The following is a 25,631-nucleotide window of genomic DNA, read 5'->3' as shown; positions in this document are numbered from 1 at the left end:
TAAACGAACTCTGAAAACATAGTATGAAGAATGTGTAACCAGTTCGCGCGATACCATGTAAGCGAAGGTGTGAATTCGCTCTTAACGAGTCTATTTAATTAAACATTCTTGTTCATTCATCAATTATGAGGAATGTTTTATTGTAATATTATTTTCCTACTGTGTATAAATGGTATACACGATATTTTAGGTTTTTTTGTCAGATGACGTCCGTTATTGTACGAGGGAAAATACGAAACGAAATTTTATAAACGTCGGCTTATAAATACTCTGTTAAAAAACATATACATAGTATATGCATACGAAGTAAGAATGAAGTGGTTTCCTTTAGCGCAATATTTTGATAAACATTGTCAGAGATAAAATCGAATGGGATCGATACTTTAGTCGTGAAAATTTTCAGTTACTGCAGCCCTGAGATTTTGGTAAAAGAGAATGCAAGTCCGTGTTTGTAATGCGTTATTAAAATTTCTGTCGTACGTAATTATATACTATAAATATGTTTAACTGAACTTAATTCGATATTATTAGGTCTGAGATCAACGTTGAGACAAAATAACTTACATGATGGCTTAATATTAATATAAACAATTGATAATGGATTCGTTGAAACGAAGGATAATCAACAAAAGTTTGTAATATTTCAGTTTTTCATTAATATCAAATCACTATTTGAAAATAAGATAATAAAACTTCAGGAATATATTCGGTAAATCGAGTATTATAATGATATCAGTTCGGTATATCTATTGTATTTACATATCAAAATGTTACCTATTATCTGATTCTAGGCAAATAAAGGTTTTTGCCTCAGCATTTACAAATTTCAGCTTAGCAAAAGCCAGTTACATGAAAATTAACTCCGATTAACTTCAAATGGTAAACAGCAAGGGAAGGGAGAACTATTATCCGACTCCTATTATCCGACTGATCCAGTTGTCCAACACGTCTTGTCCCCCAACAGATAAACAGATAAACGGTGTCAGATAAACGGAGTTTTACTATATTGTATCGAGAAAAATACGTAGGTATATTGGTAATTTTAATACGATTTTATAATAAAATATTTTCAAACCTATATTTATTCTACTACTTTCTTATTATTGGAACACACCAATAAATCGAAAAGTATAAGTCCCTTCATTAGAAATTATTATTATTATGTATTCTAAATGAACCATGAACTATTTTTTATATAGCGTTAGAAACTATTATTAAAATAAGCGTGAATACTTACGAGTATGTAATATGTTCATTACATCAATTATATCAAGTGAAAGTTTCTATTTTCAGTAATAATTTCTCTATTTTTTTATTTGAGATTAAAGATATTGTTGTTTAGAACGTGGCATTATTAATTAATTTGCTTTCGTTTTATTCATTTAAAATCGTATGTACTTCCATCGGTTCATAAAAGAGATCCGAAGACTCGTGATTTTTGCAAAATAAAAATCACTATGCAACACACACTAATTGATTAGTTTTCTTTCAAGTATTACTCCAAGTTATATTTACGTGTTTCTGCTAAGCTTTAATTCAATAAACTATTATTAACCTCCGATCTGGCTACAGAATGAGTTGCAGCTTAACTGCCTCTGGCCCTGTATTACAAGCTGAACTTTCTTTGAGCTGAACAGCGACTTCTTGTTGTAGTTACCTGTCTAACACAGATTATGATTAAGCGAACTTTAGCTTATATTCTGCACTAAGATAATGCAGATTGTAGCGGACTTACATAGAAAAATATCTGTTGTGAAACTTTTCATAATTCCTAAAGGGACATAATATTTTTAAAAATTGGTTTGTTGCAAATTAAGTAATCAAAATTAAAAAAAAATGTTTAAATTCTATTATTTCACTGAAAATATTTATTAACAACACTATCTGTTTAACATGCTCGTTTAATATGCCGGCTCCTGATATTCGTAAAACAAGGTTTTTTAAATAGTTTTACTTAATAATTTTACGTTTCCAAATACGAGAAAGTCTTCGGAAGTATTTTATATTATGGTTTTGTTGCTAAATTTTTGTTCGACTAAGATGTGATCTAAATTCTGGAAAGCATGATAGACTTGTCATCGTAAATGATGATCTTATATAAGAAAAGAGTTTGATTTCATGTTAGAACTAGCCATCATTGCTTTTGTATATCCATTTGATCGTTGAGAACACATTTGTCTAACTGTTTAGTATTCTGTATGGCTTATAAAGGTGACGAGAAACTGTTGCATAATGCATACGTAATTTATCTGCAATATCTACTAGATACGCTTTGATGTGTATTCAACTCGATTAAAGTCTTTAATTGATCATTATCAATCATTTCTATTTCTTACCCAGGTGATTCATTTTTATTTAAATCCTCTATACTAACTTTAGAAGGTCGTTTCTTCTTTTCTTAATGTTATCAGTAACTTTTGTTACGCCACGCACACTAATAAACAATTGCACTAAAAATGCACTAAATACTAATAAACAATTCGCATTCAGTTTTGAACAAATATTAGAAATTTCTGAGTCGAAGATTCTGAGTAGAAAAAGTACAAAAGACGTATTTTCCTCATATATAAGGTTGTCCGAAAAGTGTCTTTCTTTTACAGACGTGTCTTTTACAACGATGTATCTTTATACAAACATGAAACTTAATCTGTCAACCGTTATGATCTTTATTTTGATAGAACAAAATGGATCATACGTAATTCGATAAAATAATATAAAACGGAAAATGTTGTGCATCCATTATTTCCCTATAAAACGAAAGAAACTTTTCGGATGACCTAATACATACATAATTTATTACTTGAACAATATAGAGCTTCAGTGTCTATTATCTTTATAGATTCAGAGGGAGAATAAAATATGTCAGATTAATTAAACTCGCTCATTTTACGTTATACTTTCATTTCTTTCAACCATAGGCGACACTTTGTGGTGCTTATAATCCGCGTGAAATTTAAATTCTTTTATACCTTTTTAGATATCTACATTTGCGGTCCCTCTTAATTCCTCAATTCTCTTTGACACAAAATGTGTCATTTTATAATGAAACAGTTAATAAAATATTTCGTACTTGATCATCTTCATAATTTCGTGTATGATTGATGTACATTTTTTAGCTATGAATTCTGGAAAGTAAATCTAGTATATACTAAATAGATATACTAAATAATATATATACATATATAATAAATAAAAATATGTATATTGTATAAGTTATTATTATACTGTATATAGTTATTATTATACTGTATATGTATGGTCACTATGTATGTATGTTATATGGTGTATGGTATTATTTCATGGTATTGCGCATAAAATTTTAGTATATTCAACATCAACATTACATTTCATTAATAATAAATTCTGAAATAATCGCTCGAAATAATTATGACTCTTTTTTTATTATTTCACATTTTTTCAAAATTCCTTCGAGCATGTCCGATACTAATTAACTAGCTACTACTCTAGAAGAATATCACAACAAGATTCTAACGTATGGCAACCTGCAATTATATGGCGCTATCATTACATCTTAATTTGGACTTTCGATTCATTTCCTCGCCGATAGAAATCGTAAGCTCCTGCAATCACTTTCCGAATCATGATTACCGTTTAATGTAAAAGAGTGGAATGAAAGGAAGAAATGGCCGTCAAGAAAGCAGATTTCGAATCTAGGAAATCGTTTCCGCTTCCGCCTTTCGATGCAAGTGCCCTTTACGTCGCACAGGAAAGAAATTTCGTGGTGCCCGAAGATCTCGATGCGCACGCTAACGCAGATTTAATTTACCGGAAACCGTATGCCGGAAACGAGAGCGAGCAAATGCCGATGGCGAAACGTGATTCGAATGATGGTGTCGTTCTAGTGTCACACCAGTTGACCCTCGTTATGCCTGTACTGCACGTCGCGTCTCCAGCAACATCATTGGGAGAAACGAAATTAAACATTAGCGATAGAGGAAACACGTTTCATTGTACTACATTGTACACATTGTACACATACTACATTGTACTACAGTCGTGTTAACTGTTGTCAGGTAGATTACGCATATAAATTAATTTATATCAAGATGTAAGATTCTTTAGTGGGAGAAAAAAATGCGCCTATACTATATATTAAATTAATTATATTGGAACAAATATTTAAATTTTACACAAAATTATTCGGAACTATCTTTATTATGGATATGATAACAATACTAAATTAATAACTTACATATATAGAAACACGATAATTATATATAATAATAATAAATTATTAAAATAATTTATTAAATTGTTATTAGATTAATAATTATATACATGCTGGCAATTTTTTCGTTAAGAAATATATCTATGATAATAACAATTACATTACAATAATTAATTTTGTAAATACGTTACATTTGAGAACATGTTATTACATAAAATTTAACATGGTACAATTTAACAAATATCTATACTTTTAATTATTATTTATAATTAAAGAAATTCATGGTAAAAATCATTTAAGACACAGACAGAAAATATGAATTTATTTGTCTTTATAAATAACTTTATATATTTTTATAAATTTGAGTAACATTAAAATGCAATAAATAGATTATACTTAATTACATTTTAATTTTGTTTGTGTTTAAACGCAATTTCTAAAATACAAACGTAGTTTGCATTGTGTGCATTGTCAATTAATCATTTTTAATTACTCTTTACGCTTAGTTAATATTTCTATTTAATTAGATCTATTTATCAAATTTGTAAGATCGCCTCTAGTCTATGATATACATTTGCTTAGTAAATTATCATCATGTCGATTATGTAATTAGAATCAGTTCTTAAATTAAATGCCGTCAATTAAGTAATAAATTTAATAAATTACATAATAAATTAAATAAAAATATCGATATATTTTATATCCATTCCTGCTTGCGTTCACGCGATTACAACTTTTTTAAATAATAAAGATTCATAGAAACAAACGCAAATTGACAGATGGTACGCAAAAACGCGAAACATCGCGTTAACTAAATTATCATAAGATAATAATAAGCTTAAATTATCATTGCACGTCACTATCGATGATTTGGGAATGAGACAAAAGTTATTATATACTTTGTTGCTTACTTGTTAATTCATTAACGCAAGTATGTTAAACTATGAATAATCAATTTGCTGATAAGCACTTGGCTGATAAATTTAATTAAACGAATCATTCATACCGTGAAAGCAACAAATAGCATTTACGATTATTATATAATTGCTAGAGTTTATTTGACCATTATCGGTATTCAATAATATTGAGATTTTATCTATATAAGCATAATCTACACATAGAATACATATGCAATCAGTTCGTTCTGTTCATTAATTTAAATGTAACTCGATTTTTACATAATATTACGTGAAAAATACCATAGTCGAAATTTCTCTATAACCACTATGTTATCATGTACATTTCACGAGAGAGAGGAACAGAGACAATTTCATTTCTGCATCGTATGAATAAAACAAAATATTCGAAATAAAAATTTACCAACAATTATATCCAATGCGTATCATGCACGATGTTTCGTTTAAATAAATTAGCTGTCAACCTGAAACGGTGAATGAAATGAATGGCTATTCACTGATGTCGGATACATTTGCAGTGGTGATTGGGGCATTGATGGTCACGTTCAAATTCATCTTTTTACGCAGTACGAAAATAAATGGTGGTAATTCGGAACTCCAGGGAAAACGCCCTATTCCTGATACGATGAGATTGAGAGTAATTTCGCCAAAAAATGAACTTTGACACTCAGCATGGGGCACGAGCGCGCAGAAACATGCGAAGCCCAATGAAAGAGGGTGACAGGAGTACATGCGAGAAAATTTTTCTGCCATAGAAGTTTTGTTCGGAAACAACTGGCCCTTCGTCGTCATCAATAACGCAATACGTCTGCCTGTCGCACGCGCATCATTTTGTCTGATGATCTTTACTGGTACTGGCTCGTACGCGTGTGACGGTCGGATAAACGGCACAGAAATAGGTTCCATGGCTGTAACAGGTTTCTATGGGGCACCCTTCGTCTTCCTTCAACCGCATGGCTAGTGTTCCCCTTCAATGTGACCCTATTTTCAAAGCACGCGTTCCAATCATTTTGTATCCCTCGTTGGGTGCTGTACATACGCGCACGTGTCATTTATGAAAATGCTCGCATTTTTATCGGTATTTTGAGATTCGAATATTAAGGTATTAATAGTGTGTGATATTCCTTCAAGCAGGGTAAATACAGAATATGAAATATCTGATTGTGAAAGTTTACACAAACATAAAGAAATATTTCTTTCTAATGGAAACGATACAATCTAAAAGATCATAAATCAATATACAAATTATTGAAATATCGTCAATTATGTAGTAATATATAATCCTATTTTTTCAATTTTTTTTTTTTTGCGTCACTAATAATCATAATACAGGTAATTAATACGATCATAAATAACCGAAGAAACAAAATACTATAAACTGACAAAATTAATAGATATTCATATTTAGCTAATAAAATATATAAAGTTGCAAATTTTTTGAAATTACAGTGAAGAAAGTGGATAGATAATTTGTAAAGAAAATTCAAAACCTTTATTTTTCTTACTAAAAATTAATATTTATTTACATAAAACAAACCAATAAACGAATAGTTTTCATTTTATAAAATTTATTTTGTTCTACTATCTTTTGTACACATTGGACGTATGTAACTCGTCGTATCTCTAACGAAAACAAGAAATACAACAACATGTGCACACTTTTCTACTTTATTATCATGTTTATAGTTGCCGTTGAAAAATTAATATTCCGTATCATTTTCGCTATCTTCATTATAATTTTTCATAATTTATATCTGTTATTGAATTGACTACATTTATTATCTATGTGTTAGAAGATTATCATTCTTTTATTTTCTTTAGTTTTTTTATCTACCTTTAGCATACAATATTATTCTTATATTACAGAGTCTTTTTTCTCTTTGCCAGTTCCTTTTTAATTTTTCATCGAATGACCTTTTTTAAAATAGGAGATTTATATAGATAAAATAAAAAGTATTACTGAAAATAAATCTAAAATATTTTCAAGAAATATCACTAAAACCAATCTACAACAAACAGCAATAGCAATAACGCTTCAAACGAATCAAATAATGTTCGTTTTAATATTCAAAAGATTATTTCAACGATATTTTAATCTTAGAAAATAAAATACTGAATCTTATTTCGCAGCTCTCCAATGTACATAGATGAACCTTAATATTACATAGAACCAAAAATAAACCTAAATAGTAATAATAAGTGTATCACTGAAGATACATCTATTTTACAAAAGCATATGACACGAATACCCATTTAATAATCGAATAATTCGACTGGTGTATTCTGAAGCCTTTTATCAGTAAATTGATAGGATAGATATTTGAAATTGAAAATTAGAAACAGATACCTTACTCGTTGCTTAATCAATAAACATAAAATTATTCTCCTAAATTATACATTTTCTGAAATAATAACGCCATTATTATTATTTATTCTTCCGTATTCTCTTCGCGTCCTTGCATTTTCCTTTGCTGCTGTTCTACACCATCCAGGTGTTCTACAAAATTTGATAATATTTTGCTATCTCGAGTTCGCAGCCCATGCAGAACCGTGAATTATGAAGCGCACTGGGAATCGTTTATCTAAACACGATTGCACATCCCAAATGTCGTTGTTCCAGTTACTTCAGTTGCTCCATTTGTTACGAAACGACTCGATACGATGCAACGGTGAAGCGAAAACGATCGAGTGTGCGTTACATTATTATTTCGTTTGTTTGTTCGCTACGGTTCGTGCCCCCTTCTTTCCTCCACAGGATACCATTGGCGAGGCTTTTCGAAACCGAGCAGCCATGTGGTGGCTCCTGTCAAAATTCGTCAAGGCCTGTCAAAACGATGATGTTCATGCCAAAGGGGCTTCTACCCCTTCCACCCGCCTTTTGTTTTCCCGTTTTTCTAGCGTCGCACCACGTTTTTTTTTCTCCTTTTTTTTTTACCATTATCCCGTTCGTTTATTCCAGATTCGATTTACAAGGGAAAACCTAGTTCCTCTCAAAGTTCCATTTGCAACGACTCACCGCCGTCGTTATTTGTTTTCCTGTTGGTATTCGGTTTTGCTGGCTCGCAGTTTGAAGTTATTCTCGCGAAATAGCACAGCTACCTAATCTTAGAATTAACCGAACCCGTATTATCGAGAAATTTTAATAGATAGAGTACGTGGTAAGCCAAATTGAAAGTTCCGAGCTGTTATTATGGATATACTAAATAGAGTTTATGAAGAAAGTTATGTGCGATGCATACGCAAATTATTATCTGTGTACACTATATTTTTCTTTTAGTTAGATCTATTTTCAACCTTCTTTGCATCGCGTTAAAAAGTAATCAACGTAAAGTAATTTAGTTACGAGGAAATTTATTTGCGAAGATATAGTTACATAAAAATTGGCAATTCAACCCATTTATTTAATTAGCATCTAATTGCAGGAATAAAAAAGATGGTGCGAACACATGTTCTACAATTAGTTTTAATATATATACATAAAGAATGAGTTAAGATGGAACTAATGGTTTGCAATAAACTTACTGTTATTGCAATCAACAATATTTTTCTTTAAAAACAATGAGTTGCAGTTAGTATAATAAAACGATCCAAAATCGAGAAAAAGAAGGTAAAAAGCTCTTTAACTAAAGACTTTCCCTTTTAATTTCTCACAATGTACAAGATATTCATAGGTTTATAACGAATCAGTGTCAATTTTTCATCAGAGTATTTTGTTAAGTCAATGAATGAAGGTATTTATGAAGACTAATCAGTTAAATACCTTCACTAATGTTACTGTTCAGAAATCTAATTTTGAAGAGAATATGAAAGAATAAATATAAATGGGTTCATAGAACATTTAAAACTTTCTTGTTAAAACAAAAATAAGACTGGAAGATAAAAACTCGAACATCGTGGCAGATTTAACAGCAATTCGAACTCCGTGCACTTTCGGAAGACGGAAAACGTGAAACTAATCGTGCAGTAGGGTAAGATAGGATATGTTCTGAAGAATATTTAAGTCAAGCTAAGTAATTTGCCTTGTGTTTCGTCAAATCCGATTATGAACAATTTTTAACCAATTTATATTTGAAAATGGATTATTATTGACGTGATAAACAGTGAGTAACACCTTGATCGATGGCCATAGTTTTCTACCAGGACATAACTTTTATTCGTGAAAAGGAAAGTTTGTTCAGCTAATATTAATATTTTTTATATAATTATAATATTTCTGGAAGTTACTTTGTTGTTTATTTTATAATTTCTTATACGATATCTCCTCGCTGACTCGAATAACCGTATGACATTATACGTGTACTTGTTTTCTCATTTTTGATATATTTTCTTGCTGAACGTAAAGTACGCGATATTGCCTCATTCTTCCGTTATTATATTACAGAGTAACAGCGTCTTGTGATATACAACAAGTTTCATTATTCTATGCAAAGTTCAAAATTGAATTTTAAGATGTTTAGGCCTGAATTTTAAGATGGCTCAAATAATCCTACATTACTACATCTTCCACCGACACGTTATTTATCTTAGTCTTTTTATATTGGACCTTATTTTAGTCTTTCTTAACGCACGCCCGTGCAACATGTTTCGGCGCATGCGACTCATTACGTAACTGTGCTTATTCCTTTCCCGCGCGGAACAAGCGCATTTTCCGCAGACAGGTTCCGAGGTTCTTCGGCTGAGTGCATTGTCCTTTCTTGCGCGATAAAGGAATCGCAGAGGAATAACGAATACAATTTTCATATTAATGAACGCTGTGATTCATAATACAGGTTATCGCCTACGGCATCTACGTTATCGTGGCGAGCGTAGTCGCGTCCACGCCTCTTCGTTTATCACTATTGCGTCGTGTCGGTAACTAATCTCGTTGTTTACGAAATCCACTGCACGTTCGTTACAACGTACTGGCTTGCAACTTTGTCCCTTTCTTTTATTGCACGTTTGTGAGAAAGCAAAGGCAGTTACGCTACGGGCGGTTATATTGGTTATATTGTGCAATGGAATTGCATGAGACCGTAACAGAACCAGCGAAAAATCAAGAATTGTGATATATGAAGCACGATTATTAGCATAAGTTTTAATTTACGTTTTATTTTAAACGTTCTTCGAAATTTATTTATGAAATTAAAAATTGAAGTTAACGAGAAGTAATTCTATTACGTCATGCGATAGCTAAAGAAACAGACAACTACTCTATCTCCAAATAACAAAATCATAAAACAAACAAATGTTATTCGGTACTTGTACACATTCTCATCTTAATTGTAAACATAAGCTTCAATAAAATGAAATTCCAGGGATAAAATCTGCAAAACATAGTTTCCTTATGAAAAATATTAATATTATAATAATTTAAATAATTGTGTAATTGCAATATATATGTATGCCTATCTTAAGCGTAGGTACTAATTGTTATAAGTGTCTCATGATTTATACTGACGATAGTATAGGTATATGCATACATACATAAAGGGTGGTTGGTAACTGGTGGTACAAGCGGGAAGAGTGTGATTCTACGCGAAAAAAGAAGTCGAAAATATAGAATACAAATTTTTCATTTGAGGCTTTGTTTTCGAGAAAATCGACTTTGAATTTTCGCTCGGTACGCGTGCACTTTATCACGTCTCGTTATAACGGATCTCACTGTAGATCGTTGTCTCGATGGAAAAATTAAAAAGAAAAAAATTTTTTTTTAATTTTTATTTTATATTTTCGACTTCTTTTTTCACGTAGAATCACCCCCTTTCCGCTTGTACCACCAGTTACCAACCACCCTGTATATATGTATATGTATATATTGTGCTTTATATCATATACATCGACATTGATACAATGTTTAAAATGGTAAGGCGTGTTCGTTGTCTGAATATATTCCTGATCTCTAAATAGGCTGTAAATAAATAATATAAAAGTTATTAAAAGTGTGATCAAGAATGATATATGTATACACGAATGATTACAAAGAGATTTCAAGTATATTGTACATTTTTAATGAAAGACACTTATTACGTAGATCATAGCAATGGGACTTCTTCTTACGGTTACAACATGTTTATATCTATGATGCACGACATATTACATTTATAGGCGAGTATAATGGACTTTGCTTAATTCTAATTGAAATATTTTATTTGAACTATTCTCAATAATCTCGATAGCCATTAGGCAGTAACAAAGATTATTGAAGAAAGGAATATTAAAAAAGAAAGTATGTTGGTTTAAAAGATTTGTCAAATATGTACTCGATGTTGTAATAAAACAAATTTACGAACAACATTTACATATTAGTAAAAGGAAAGTAAAACACTTGTATAAGCGCTGATTGTGCACTTAAAACACGTTAAACAGCTATAGGAATTGTTCCAAACGTTTCAGATAAAGATACAAACAATGTTATGAAAACACCTATAAAAAGTCTAAAAATTAAACGATTAATGACATCATCAACGAAAGGAAACAAAATTTTAACATATTTTTAATTTTTCTCTTAGTTCGTACAATTTTATCCTAACTTTTATCTTGATTCGTGTTATTCTGATTTTTACGGGGTTCCTGACTTCCGGTCTTGTAACAATGGGCTCGAGCGTCACCCCTCGTAGCGATCTTGATGTCCGATTAGATGTTCCTTTTTAAGTGCAATTCTTTACTTCAGAATTTCCGTTCCTTCCCGTTGTATACATATATCTCTAATCATTAGTTCAATAGACTCGAAAGTTTATATATCGTTGTTTATCCCTTCTGAGCACGAAATTTTAATGAAGTGAAATAATTGGAGATCTAACTGCATTGTTTGTAAATGAACAGACAACTGTACTCATAGTCAGCAAGCAATTCTGTAAATATAATATTAATGTGCCATTGTCTAATATTCTAGAAAATGATTTTGACATCTTGAGATAAGGTATAAGGAAAATTTCTAACATTTACCTACATTTGCTATTTCATTCGCTATTTCACTTTACTAAACGTTCAAAAATTATATTACATCGTATTTCATTCAGTACGTATTCAGCTTTGCTTCTAATTCAATTTTTTTACCAGTATAATATGCACTATACTTATCGCAAAGAAGAGCTTTTAAAAGATTTTCATAAATTAGAGTTACAAGGCATCGAGACGTCAATGTACAAGATACACTTTAAAGTTTATATTGAAATTAATATTTAAATTGAGCTTGTCCTGGCGTTAAGTTTTGAAATTTGAGCTTGGCACTATCCAGCAATTTTAAGGGAAATATTCTGCGACAATAACGCGGTAGAAGCGTCCCTAGCACGTTCATATCAAACGCTATTGAAATTTTCGTTTTATACGAATACGAGAACGTTTAATATCGAATTGATTTTCAAATTATAGTACCTTGACCGACGCTTAAATAGCTATGCGCTGAAAATGTCGAGAAGCGAACGGAATGACATTAATTAAAGCGTAAAATACATTTGGAATTATAGCCACCTCGTGAATTTAAATTCACGTTTAATTTAACTCCATCTAGATATTCATTTACATTCAGTTTCTAAATGATCCCCTTACATCAGCATTCTTTTATTATCTCCCTTATCTCTGCAATTGTAACAAACGTGTGGTAACGTCTTTCATAACTCCTATGTAATATTCAGAATAAATAGCATTGTATTCAGATCAAATTTTTTATAAATTTTTAATAAATAGCTCGTATCAAACTTATTGATAAAAGTCAAGTTTGATATATTTAGACAGATTCGATTTAAACCTCAAATAAAAACAAAATGACATTACTTCGAAAAATGTGAAAAAATTCGAGCTTATCCGAATTAATCGCGGTATCGGAAATGTTATCAATATGTGAGCCGCTTTTAAAGTTCTTGCCCGTTTAGTGCGTACTACCACAGACGGGATACTATGATACTACACTCGCATAGTTTGCTCGCATTAAGCGAGAGCAAAGCGTTGCAGAAACGGGACAGGTTGGGTGAATGGATATGTACGAGTAGGTGAGTAGGTAGGTAGGTAGGCAGATAGCTGGGGCAAGCGGTTGTCATCGTGTAGGTAGAGGGAACGTTTGCGCACATTGACGCACACGTGCCACCCCGGAGATTGAAATGAATGCACAGGATGCAGCTACCGAGTCGAATAATAGACATCCATATCATAATATGAGTTATTATCAGTTTAAAAAGTGATCTTTTGTCTGATACGCCCGATCCTTTGTTTAATGTTGATTTTTCCGTGTACCTACATTTTTTTTGTACACGGAAGTAATGATCGTGCGTTTATTCAGAAAGTTTCCACGTTTGAATAAATATACATCGTTCTGTAGAATGTACCTTGCGCATTTCGTGAAACTATATTTTCTGTCTAATTGTATTATATTTGGTTGAACAGTAATATTTTCCGATCACGATTGTAAAATATGTATATGTTGCTAACAGTTTAATAATTAAAGCTTGAGAGTTAACTTATCAGCTGAAAATTTATATAAAATTATTCCTGCGTTTGATTTAATTATTTTCAATGAATATAGTCAAATATATTATTACTGTCTTATTTCACAAGGTTACCATAATCGATATGAGACAATTTTTAAACTATTTAAACAAATAGATTTAACATCAATTTAGAGAAATAAACAATATTTCTTCCCTTAAAGATATTATATCTAAAGAAAAAATTGTACGATGAAACTCCAAAATTGTGATTTCATAAAACATATTAAATTTTGTTGAAACAAAGGCGATGAAGAAACAAAATACTTATAAACGAAATAACAATGAAACACTGCGACACGGAAAAGTCTGTAGCTTTCTGAAGTTGTAAAAGTCATCGTGCCAAAACTTCTGCGTGCAGTTGGATGAATCGATTTAAGAGTAAGCAACGTACAAAAGTATTCCCGACGATGCATTTCCTACATAAACAATATTCTCGCGGTATAACTATCAAGTGCTATAGGATCGCTGACTTTCATTCTGTTTGTTCACGTTTGGAACAATAGTAATCAGACCAAAAGACTAGTATTGTGCTTGTGTAATTTACGAGTGCCGCACATATGCTTCGATGCTGCCCTGTATGTTACTGGTTCGTGTTTTCCACGTTGGGACACTGTTCGACGTCAGCTGTGAAAGAACCTGTAAATCATCATCGTGACATTGGTGTCGATTCCAGCAATCCACTTTTCTTTCGTTAGTTACAAGCATCGATAGTTCTGTTCTTTTCGTTTTCTCTTTATCTTTATTTATTGTTACTTTGTACTATTCTTAGCTCTATCACATGATTTTTTATTAACATTTACACTATCGTTCGAAAGTATCAAGATAATATCGTTGAATCTGATAACTTATTGTTATGTATACCTTGTAGGTCCAGATTTCAATAAAATTCATTGTTGTGATACCTCAAACCTTATTATGTATAGATATAACAGATAGAACAAATATAGAACAGGTATAGATGGAACAGAGTTAATGTATATCTATTTCACTATAATAGCGCTAATATATTTCTTAGCACAAAATAGGAAAGATTGGTCAACAGGAACTGTATAATCATAATTAATTTACGCAATCATGTGTTTAATATTATATCAGAAACCGTTTATTTTCCGATAACATATGTACAAAGTCAATATTATCAAATCAAAATAAATACAGTATTGAATTTAATCAATATACAGGCATTGTTCCATTTTATCACTATTGTACCTACATACAGATAGTTTACCAATTATTACTTAACTCTGGAATTAGCAAAACTATCAAAATAATATGTATCGAATTTTTCGTTTTTGTAATTGTTAAGAATACCATATATAAGTATTTTTGAAAAAAGTAATGTTAATTTTTATTTGAGATAGAAATATGATTACATACATATAATCTATTTATTTTCGCCATACAGCGCTTTATTTCTATTTATTTATACAGTAACTCGCGGAAATATTTTAGTATTAATTTTTGATGAGAAATGAGAAATGGCTTTGAAAAGAAGAAAATAAGAAAAAGGTTCGAGTTAATAAAGGAATCTAGTTTGGTAGAACGAACGGAAATTACGCAGCCCATGATCCCACAAATGAACAGCCACCATAAAGGACCGAAACGGTAGCCGCAGGTAAAACGCGTTTGAATAATTAAGCGCGGTAACGATTCAATTCGCCGACGAATTAGACCTATTGACGCATAATGATTTCTGACCGAAACGTTCGACGAGCTCGAATCAGAATCACTTACGGCTCGGCGAATCGTCGATTATCGATAACAATGGGCGTGCGTTTAATTTTCATTCCTACGCGGTTTTGCGGCAGCCGGGTCCGCTTTCCCATCAATTTCCCTCGAAAATTGGCGGGATCGAATGACCGTGGCGCGCATATGTCGCGTGCCATCATCGAATTCCCGTGAGAATGGTTACCTTCGTCAAATGGAAGAAGGGGTTCATGAAACGCAGCACGTTTTTCCACTTATGTGGAAGTTTATGGATCGTGGATAATAGAGCGTAGCCAAAACGCCATTGAATTTCAGAGCAGTGGAAAAATGAGTCTGCCTATGCAGCCATTCTCTTTTGCGACCATCTCGAGAGGATTTTAACGGCATGATGCGCGCGTACACGCTGAAACGCATGAAAAGTCGAGTCTGTGAAAGCTATGATAATTTACATTAGCACCTGTTCTCGCCGTTCATTTACATAAATGGAAATTTGTTCAGGTAATTGTACGAGACGCATGCTTCCTTTGATTTGCTACTGCCGAAACGGTATAATTAATATGACCCTGTTTTCAAGCTAAACCGTGCTTCTTATCGCGCGTGTTATTGAATAACTGCAATAAGAAGCAATGAAAGAAAATTAAACGGCGGTTTGCTATTAGCATTTAAATCCATGTTCGTTATGCACGTTGCGTGTTTGTTTTTCTGATGCTAAAATGATTTGAAGATTATCGTCATTTGATGCCTTTAATTAATTCTTATTCGCTGCAACAGTGATAATAATATTAAGAGTAATCAATATTATACATGTCACTTCAAGTTTTACCTTCGCTTAATCCGGATATTCAGACAAGAGCTTATCGTATTTTGCAATTCATAATAATCGATTGTATAAAATATAAACGAAATAGGTATTTATGAAAAGCAAAACACTCGTAATGAGCTTATACTACGATGCTTTGCACATTTATTCAATATGATAATTGCGTTCAACAGATAATTATGTGGTGATATTTAAATTATTAATCCTGTGAAAACATTGCAATTCATGTTTGTCCGCGTAAATTTGTTATTATAACGAAAACAGAAACAAGTATCGTTTGACATATTAATCATGAATATTTTAAAATTAAATTATAACGCGCTTAATAAACTAGTAAATGACGAACGAATGACATATATTCCGTTAATGAAAATCGTAAAAGAGTGAAAGAAGTGTAGAAAAATATATTTCCAATCTTTCGCTTTAACCAAATAACGCAATGTATTTTTACATTTTTACATTTTATATATTTTCATAACATCGCTCTTCTAAATTTTGTTTGATAACGTCTTATATGCAATTACAACTCATTAAATTAAATTATCCGATATATTTTTTTTCATAAATGTTTCCATGAAATTGAATGATTTTATTATATCTAAATTCGTTAAGCGTTATTTATTTATACTAATTTAAATAATGTCCCACGAGGGAAATACAACGAAAGAGATCATAATACTCGTTTATATAAATGAAATACAGTAAATAAAGTGTATTTGCTCGAAGGAATAAATTATCATATATATTCATAATGATATGCACAGAAAGTCTGTCGTTTGAAATACAAATTACAATAATTGCTATTGACAGCATTGAAATAAGCATGCGATTATTAAATAATTACTGACGAATGAATCGAATTATAAAAACAAGTGAATCATTCGCAATTTCCTTACAAGTAAAACCAATTATCTCGGATATCACCTAAAAGTAGCAGGACACACCGTCACGACATCGAGATGGGAAAAGAGGTCGTGGGTGGTCATAAGTCTCCTCGATTTACATCATCGGTGATTACCACCTACAGTCTTGAACCTCGCTGCCAACAGCCACGGAAACATATGCACGCGCATATTTAACACATAACGGCACACACAGTGCTTGCAGAGAGCGCGTGACATGGAGTTAACCTACAGAGAGTAATAGACGAGCAGAGGTCACGGAAAACGGAGAGAAACGAATCCCAAAGAAGCGGACGAAATTCCGGAGCACGAAACGAGAAGATACACTGCCAGTCATAAATATTAAAACATCTATGTACTCGTTACTGGAAAAAGACTTTTACTCTATTCAGTATTTTACATGATAAAGCACATATTTATGATGCGAGTAAAATAGCGAGTTTATAATTAGATTGCGGTTGTTGATGCATTTATGGAACATACGAAGGTGCAAAAATCCAAAAACCGTATATAATATGGAAAAATATATAAATACAAACTACGGCATTCGTTTTAATAATATTAAATGTAAGAAATTGCTGTCTGCGATCTACTGTTCTAGCTGTTTTTATGAAAATATGAACTTATGATAAAATAAGCGAACAAACAAAGAAAATTTGTACATTTAATTTGTACTAAATTGATTTATACTGAATTTGACTTATAGTAAATTTATATTGATTATCATGTATAGTATAAACTAAAAAAATCGATTTTATATTTATTGAAAACACGAGCTTCGTAAATGCGGATCTTTTGTCATTGAAATTGTGTATTTCTTCCTGTATTAGTTTCATGCTGAGCACTAGAGTCTCACGTAATAATTTACGAATGATCAATAACGTTAATAAATAACAAGGTGTGGTTTTATTCTATTGTCCCGATAACCTTACAATTTTTCATGAAGTAGGGCAATCAGTTGGTAATTTACAACTTATAAAATTTCATTAATAATATTAACTTGATTACCTAATAATACAAGCTAATACTACTCAGATTAGATGTGAGGAAGAGATAAGTAAAATTACACAATTGAATTTTCCAGTGAAATGGAATACATGTGTGGCACGTAAGACATCGATTTTTGGTTTCTTGTACTATCAATTGCTTTGCGCATTCTATTTTGATGTAATAGCGTTCGTTGCTCGATTCCAAAGATAAAACGATATAACGAAGATCTAAGAACGAATATGCATATACGAGCGAACTATCCATACATAGCTACGCAACCACGAATATTCACAAAAATGGATGAATCTTGTTGTGAATCAGCGTGCCAGCATATAAAGCTGAATGACAAACACTAAACGTGTTTAAGAAAGTCGAGAGAAAGTCAAGAAAAATCGATGGTACTATGTTCGCAAGAATCATGAGGGCGGAAACAGACGACACGAGTAAATGAGAAACAGCTCGAAGCAGCAGATGGAGAGGGACGGGGAACATGCAGCAGTAGAAATACGAAACAGATAATCGCGTAAACGAGATAGCAAGTAGCAAGATCGCAAGGCCACAGAAGTGAGAAAGAGAGAAGCAAAAGCCGGGAGGGGGAGAGATATTTCCTCCCCGGGGGCCTACTCGTCGATTTTCCCTTCCTCTCGTTCCCCTAGTGAGCGCCGTGCCCCCTCCGGTGCAGTTGTGCCACTGCCACTAGGATCGGGGCCTTACGAGAGCGTGACGCATGCCTTCTTGTTTCATACTCGCTTCGTCGGGCTGCGCGTACGCACGTGCGTTCTTTACCGAGGCCCATTCAAGTGTACGTGCGGGAATCCTTCCTTAGCCTAGGCTGTGCGTGTTTGTCCGAGAATCTGCACCGGCTGATACGAAGCTCGGTTTTTCAGTTGTTTCTCATCCCTGCTGTGAACATACCGCCTTCTTGTATGTATTTTTCACGTAATCGAAAATTACAGCGAACGAATCGGCCGGATATGGGTTCGCGAGTGTGAAGGACAACGTGGCACGTGCGTGTTTGTCAAGACGTTACATTGTTCGTGGAAGTGGAAGTGTTCGAAGAAGACATTGAACGATAAGCGGGAATACTTTTTCTCCGTTGCTATTTCGACCGGCATTGTTGACTATCAACATAACAAATCGTAGAATTCTGCTTGTTGGAAGTACACCTTTGAATCTCGTTTTCCAACTTCGTTCGTGATAATATGGTCTAACGACTACCCTGCTGCCTTTGTGTTTGTTCCGTTTCTCGCGCACACGTGCAGATTGCGTTTCACGTCCGAGCGAAGACGATACGGGTGGATTCATCGCGCACATCTCACGTGTGAAGTTCTTTGAACTCGAGATGGTTAGAAAATTCAAACTGTTAATTCGGTTCGAATAAAACAGACGAATACAGCAAGAAACGCTGACGAGTTTCCCTGATCTGCTTACGGCGGCGCGTGACGTCACACAGAGAACGACTCACTGATATTCACGCAATATTTACACGCGTATCAGAGGTTGCGGGTGTGGAACATCGCGGTATCTATCAACGTCTTCAAGTTTTTTCGCGGCCGCCTACGAGAACTCTTGTTGACTTTTGCCATCGGGCTCGTAGAGGACTCTCGGCTCCCCTCTTTTTGCTGACATACTCTGCCCCACGATCGTCCAACAATCTGCAATTGGCACGCTCATACGTAGCGATGCAAGCATCGCGTTCGTTTCACAGTTGCTGTTTATAGTAGTTAACGTGTTTCTCGCGTTACGTGTATAGTGCATCGATTTTATTCAACACGATCGGAGATTTTAATCGAACTGTTCGTGTAAAAATAGTTAACCCGACAGGAGTATCGTTCCGTTCGAAGAGGAAGATAAGTTTAAGACGTTTGCGTGAATTGTGAACTAAGTTAACCTTTCGCGATTCCCAAATCATAAATCGAACAAAACTGGATTCAATAAAAATAAATTAATGTACAGATATTATTAACTATAAACACTTGTAGTTATAGTTAAATTTCGATTATACCTTCGAATTTAATATATTAGATATGAAACGATCGCAGTAAAACGTAGAATGTGGCTCAGGCCGCAGAAGGTTAATATCGTGTCGTGAAATTCCACTAAAATTGCCTACACTATCTCTGCTTTACGTTATATATTTTATATACTTATAAAGAATGTTTATAGTTTAAACGGAAAATTTGTTGTTGGACATTAGCGATATAAGTTAAATTTAATTTTTTTTAAATTTGTCAATTCATCCAGCGAAATGTTCTAAATAGAAAGTGTTCTCGTTCGAAGTTTTCCGCTTTTATGCGACTCAAAGCGTTTCCAACTATATCTCCAATTACAAGATCCACAAGTTACAAGCGTCTTGTTCCTTCACGAACATTCGGAAGCTGAATTTCGTGCGTGATCGTGTTTCTTGAAAGGACTCTTGACTGGAAGAGAGCGACACAGTTTTCAAGCGGAACGGAGCGTGACTCGACCGGACTGAAATTTAACGATCTCGAACAGTTGACGGTGTCGTCGGTTTCATTCACAAATCGGAACTCGGCCGCGTGTAACATCTTGAGTGCGATAAGTGCGAGAACGTGCGTGTCGTTGTCGTTGCGTTGTCGCCGGCTCGTTCGGAAAATAAGTATATAGCGCCGTCTGTTGTGGATTGTGCTTAATCGCGGACACGAGGCATCCTCGTCGATGCGATAAAGCGCGTGAGCGGTTCTTTGTGCCGGGGACGCGGTGATGAATTGCTTGTGCACTCACGTATCGTCGCTATCGTTTATTTCTCGCGTTGCGAGAGGAATGACTATCCGTACCGAGAGTATTCTTGAGCGTGTCAAACATCCTTTAAGCGGACAACGTTATCGTTTTCGCGGTGAACGCTCGACAAGTACCTGAACTCTAGAAAGTGATCGTTGGTTGTGGTGCGGCGTGTTCGTTTCCGGCGGATTGAGCAGTAAGGTCGCGAGAGAAGAAGAAAATTTAAGTCGAAAGAGTAAACAGAGAGCGTTTCAACGGGACAGTGACGCGGCAAGAAAAATATCGAAGGCACGCGATACAATTCCACACGGTGTCAACCGAAAGACATTACTGTCAAGGCTGCTTTTGATCTCGGCAGGAAACGGGAAGCGAGCGAGTTCTTGCCACTGCACTTATGCTTATCTAGCCTCTGCCTCGATCGTCGAACAAAAAGGCCACTTATGAGGTCCACGCTTTTTTCTGCGCGGCCGTGTAGACTGGCAGATAGGTTTCGCGCGGTGCATTAGCTGCGATCTGAAAATCAATTCTCGCTACGGTTGTGAGAACAGAAACGTGTCACGAGTGAGTATCCATCGATGAAGAGTATATAGGCTTTTGGCTGAAAGCGGCGTTCACTTATCGCGGTAATAGTTGTTTAGAAGAACGAGAGAGAAAGGGAGAGAGGAAAAGAGAGAAAAGCAAGTAAAGGATTGAGAAAGAGGAGGTGGTGCAAGTACGTATCGAAGAGAATCGTGGGTGGAGAAGCAAGAACTCTTTTCTCGATAAGGCCAGCAACAAGCAAGAATTATCAGCAGTAAATTATATTACTGTTGGCTAGGAAAAATCACCGACGAAATAATTACCCAGTGCGTGGCGAGTGGAAAACGATTAATCGTACCTTCGGTTATTCCCGGCCGGACCCTGTGAATCGGTCAGTTTTAAAAACACCAAGCGAAAGCACAGGGCGCAAGGTGCGTGGGAGTGGTGCGTATCTTGTGTGTCGTGGGCGGTGTTCAATGATCATTGTAGTGTTGTTCTGCATCTTGTCGTTTGTAGACGCGCGTCGAATTGGTCTGGATGCCAGTTTTAGAGGGTGGTGTAGCTAAGAAGCGAAGTGTCGATAGGGCAGCTCGCAAAATGCGGATGAGACTTTGCACCGGCTCCAAGGAGTCGTACACGCTCCTATCCAAGAAACGGTAATTTATCATACTTCTTCCTCCATTTGTAGTTGTAATAGTTTGTTTTTGGTCAACCTATCGATATGTGGCGCCTTCCCCGACCTCCATGATTTTCAAATATGTCGTAAAACTCAACATTCTGAGCAACTTTTTCCGATGCGTATAACCGGCGATCGGCTATAGTTTTCCAGTTACATACGAGAATATTCCTCCGTTCGGCATGAGTTTTCAAGCTGAATTGGGTTAGTATGTAGTATGTAGTAATATCCGGTCGCTACGCACTGTTTATAGTAATATCGCTGCTTGACAATAATGGTGACACAGCTCAACAAATTTCGTATATACTTTTATTGCATACAAGGTCTACGCTGTGTTTCTATTTTTATCATGTAAAACAGCATATTTATAATTCTATCAGTTTTCCGTCAGAAGGCAGTTATATCAATAAAGCCTCTCCTCTAGAGTTTACATTTTTTAAGTTGCGCCACTATCAATGCCAAGAGGCGATATATTGATAAGGAGATTCATGGGGCCGACCGTGCGGCGCGGCGGTCCGATTAATGTTACATACCAGATTGAAAACATTGGAAACTAAGGCCGATCGCCGGTTATATGTACAAGAAACAGTTGTTCAGAATGTTGAGCTGTGCAACGTAACTTTGAAATCATAGAAATCGCAGAGGGTGTTACACATCGATAGATTAACTGTGTTTCTATTAGTTGTGAACGTGTATTAAACAGATACGTCTACTTAGACGAAACACGTGGAACGTGTTTTAAAGCAATAAAAATTTTGAGCCAATCCTAATATTACAAATTAGGAGCTTTTAATTCAAATACATGGGTACATGTATATTTTAATTTTTATAAATCTTAAATATTAAACGAGAAAAGAATTTTCGCGTATTGTCCGCTAAGCGAGAATGATACTTTACGATATATATACATACTATTTTGTTAGTATCTTAATAATCTATTACATTTTTGCATGACTTACGACTCCCTCGCTCAAGTATATTGAAAAGTAAATTATAACCTTGAAAACCTAAAGGTCTAAAAACTGTTATTGTCTCAAAGACAAAACTGACGATATATTAGGTTGTCCGAGAAGCTTCTTTCGTTTTATAAGGAAATAATAGACGCATAATGTTTTTTGTTTTGTATCATTTTGTCGAATTACGTACGATCCACTTTGTTCTGTCGAGATAAACACCGCGACATTTCACAGACTTGGTTTCACGTTTGTATAAAGGTGCACTGTTGTAAAAAACACGTTTGCGAAAGAAAGACACTTTTTGGACAACCTAATAAATAACTGAGGCCAACTTTTTAATATTTTTCTAATTACAATGAGTCATTGCTACCAGTATTAATTCCGGAAACTTTTGATATAGTATGATGACACATAATGTGGAAAGATATAATGTAAATGCTTAAATTAATGGGTTACACCTGATACATTTGGTTTTTGAATGGCAGCAGATAGGTTTACTCAATTTACCACATATTAGCCTTGTTGCGATGAATGTATTCGCTGTCCCCGTTTAAGCACTTCTGTAATTTATCGATGTCTGGCTATTTAATATCGCGGAACAAAAATGTAGACAACATCAAGTTTCGTCATAATTTTTTTTTATAAAAACCTCTTTCTATAACATCTGTTCTGATTCATATATTAAATCTACAGTAAAATGGAAAAATTGGATTAGGTCAGATAAAATGACTTTTTAGAAAATTTTTATAATTTATTACATTGCAATTTTAAAGAACTTGTTCTTCTTCGTAATTAGCATTTCATGACATATATCTTTTCTTATGATATAACTTGTATTTCTTTATGATTGTTTTTTAATAATCATAATAATCTTCCTTATTTATATCGTTCTGCATATAAACAATAATAATATGATAATATAAAAAATAATACCAATTTAAAATGACAACATCTAACACAGATTTAACTTACAGTATTTGCAAAATACATACAGTATATGCATAGACATTTTATATGAAACAGTAAATTGCACATTTTAATACTTCTGAGTTAATATTATAAATATAAATGTTTATTTAGTAATATACAGTGCTTGTAAGCGAATTTAAGTAATATATGTTCTTTCGATCTTCGAATCGTGTTTACGAAAAATGTATGTAAATTACATGAATTTGAAGTGGCTTTAAATCTTCCTTTATAAAGTGCCAAGGGATGACAGTTTCCTCAATGTATACTAACATAATACTTCATAGCTTCTAAATATAGAGTTATAATTTGCTCAATTTGGTGCAATAAATTATACGTATTATCCTAAAAACGTATCATTTCAGGAGCTTGAATTCCAATAATACATCACGCATTACACGAGAGTTTTTAAAGATTTAATAATTGCCCTTATTCGGTATTAACATTCTGAAAATAATATGATTTAACAGTAAATTCAAGATTATCATAGAACGCTGCTGTTGTATTTATTTGCTCAAATTTAGAATATAAACATTAAATAGTTCACTTGAATTATCGAAATAAATCTCGAGAACTTCCAAGTATAAATTTTATGATTCTCTTGAAAATCTTAAACGTTTCATGGAAACGAAACTTATGTTCATTTCTGTTTATTTGATATCAAAAAAATACGTGCTACTAATAAAAGATACTTTTTTGATTATGATAAAAATTATATCGAATTGGGTATCGCTGGAATTGGCCAGTAAAGAGTACAATTGAATCAGTAACGATAGATTTCATATTAATCGTTATTTATTGTTACAAACAATAAGTATAAAAAAACAAAGGACGAAAATTAATAACATTAATAATTTTTAATTTTTTAATATTTCGAATATTTCTTTATTTACCTGCAACAAGAAGTATCCATTAAGTTTTGGATAGTGTTCTCCGCGATAAAACTTTTTTCTAGTTCCTAGTACTTCGCTATGTTTCACAGTTATCTGCCCGACTCGTTAAGATTATCATTATATTAATAATTATCATCAATATTTCATTTGTACATTGCTTTTAATTCAAAAGCACACGCTATGACTATCACTGTCCGATCTACTTTTACGCTGAGTGATCACGTTAGCCTATTTAAAACGACGCACGATGTCCTCAGGATAACACTTTAGTTTGGCTATCCTGCGCATCCAGCACCCAACTCGGGATGCGAATTAGGGTAGCATGATGCAAGTATTCTTCCCCTACGGTGTATGTCGTTAAGAGTTTAGAGCATGTCCGTTACATCCTGGACGGGAGCGTACGAGCACCGTGAAGTTTGCATGAAGCCACGTAACGAGCCGTAATCTCGCGGTAATTTACAAAATGACAGTCCATAAATATTTCGTTGGTAAATTGTGATTACGGGTTTGATCGACTCGGCGTTTTTTTGTCTTGACGCTCCTCGCCCCCTTTCTTAACTGTAATCACTGTTCACGTTTTATGTACGTACGTACGTACATACGTTAAGTACGTGTGTATACGTGGTACGCGAGTCGCGTTGAATTCCGGGGACGAGGAGGACTCTCCCGGCTCGGCGGCGTTTCAGAAAATCGGAATGCACGCTGTAACGCGATACATGCGGATGCACCACGTTCTCCGGAAACGTGTTTGTTTTTCGATGCGCTACGCGGACACGAGCGATTTTTTATGGCGACGCATTACGTTACAACCGCGATTGTCTTCGAATGCTTGCCGATCAAGCTGTCTCTTTGTTTCACCATAAAATACACTCGGATAAAACAAACCAGCGGT

General features: G+C 33.9%; 1 protein-coding gene across 5 annotated transcripts in view; it reads left to right on the top strand.

The window, feature by feature from the left end:
• The window catches only part of LOC117207298 (rap1 GTPase-activating protein 1), a 251,108-nt gene that overhangs the window by 69,158 nt on the left and 156,319 nt on the right, over positions 1-25,631 (top strand). Inside the window, exon 1 of one of the 5 annotated variants that reach the window (XM_033447352.1) lies at positions 21,268-21,904. The exons of the other annotated variants lie outside the window; for them this stretch is intronic. Within the exon in view, the coding sequence (XP_033303243.1) occupies positions 21,786-21,904 (119 nt within the window). The 5' untranslated portion in view covers positions 21,268-21,785. Of the gene's footprint in view, positions 1-21,267; positions 21,905-25,631 lie in introns of those variants that run through there. 5 annotated transcript variants of the gene reach the window in all.

The sequence above is a fragment of the Bombus bifarius genome, unplaced genomic scaffold (genome assembly GCF_011952205.1).
Source record: "Bombus bifarius isolate JDL3187 unplaced genomic scaffold, Bbif_JDL3187 scf7180000008026, whole genome shotgun sequence".
Lineage (NCBI taxonomy): Eukaryota > Metazoa > Arthropoda > Insecta > Hymenoptera > Apidae > Bombus > Bombus bifarius.
The sequence above is the reverse complement of the archived record's forward strand: the minus strand, read 5'-3'. Positions and strand labels throughout refer to the sequence as shown.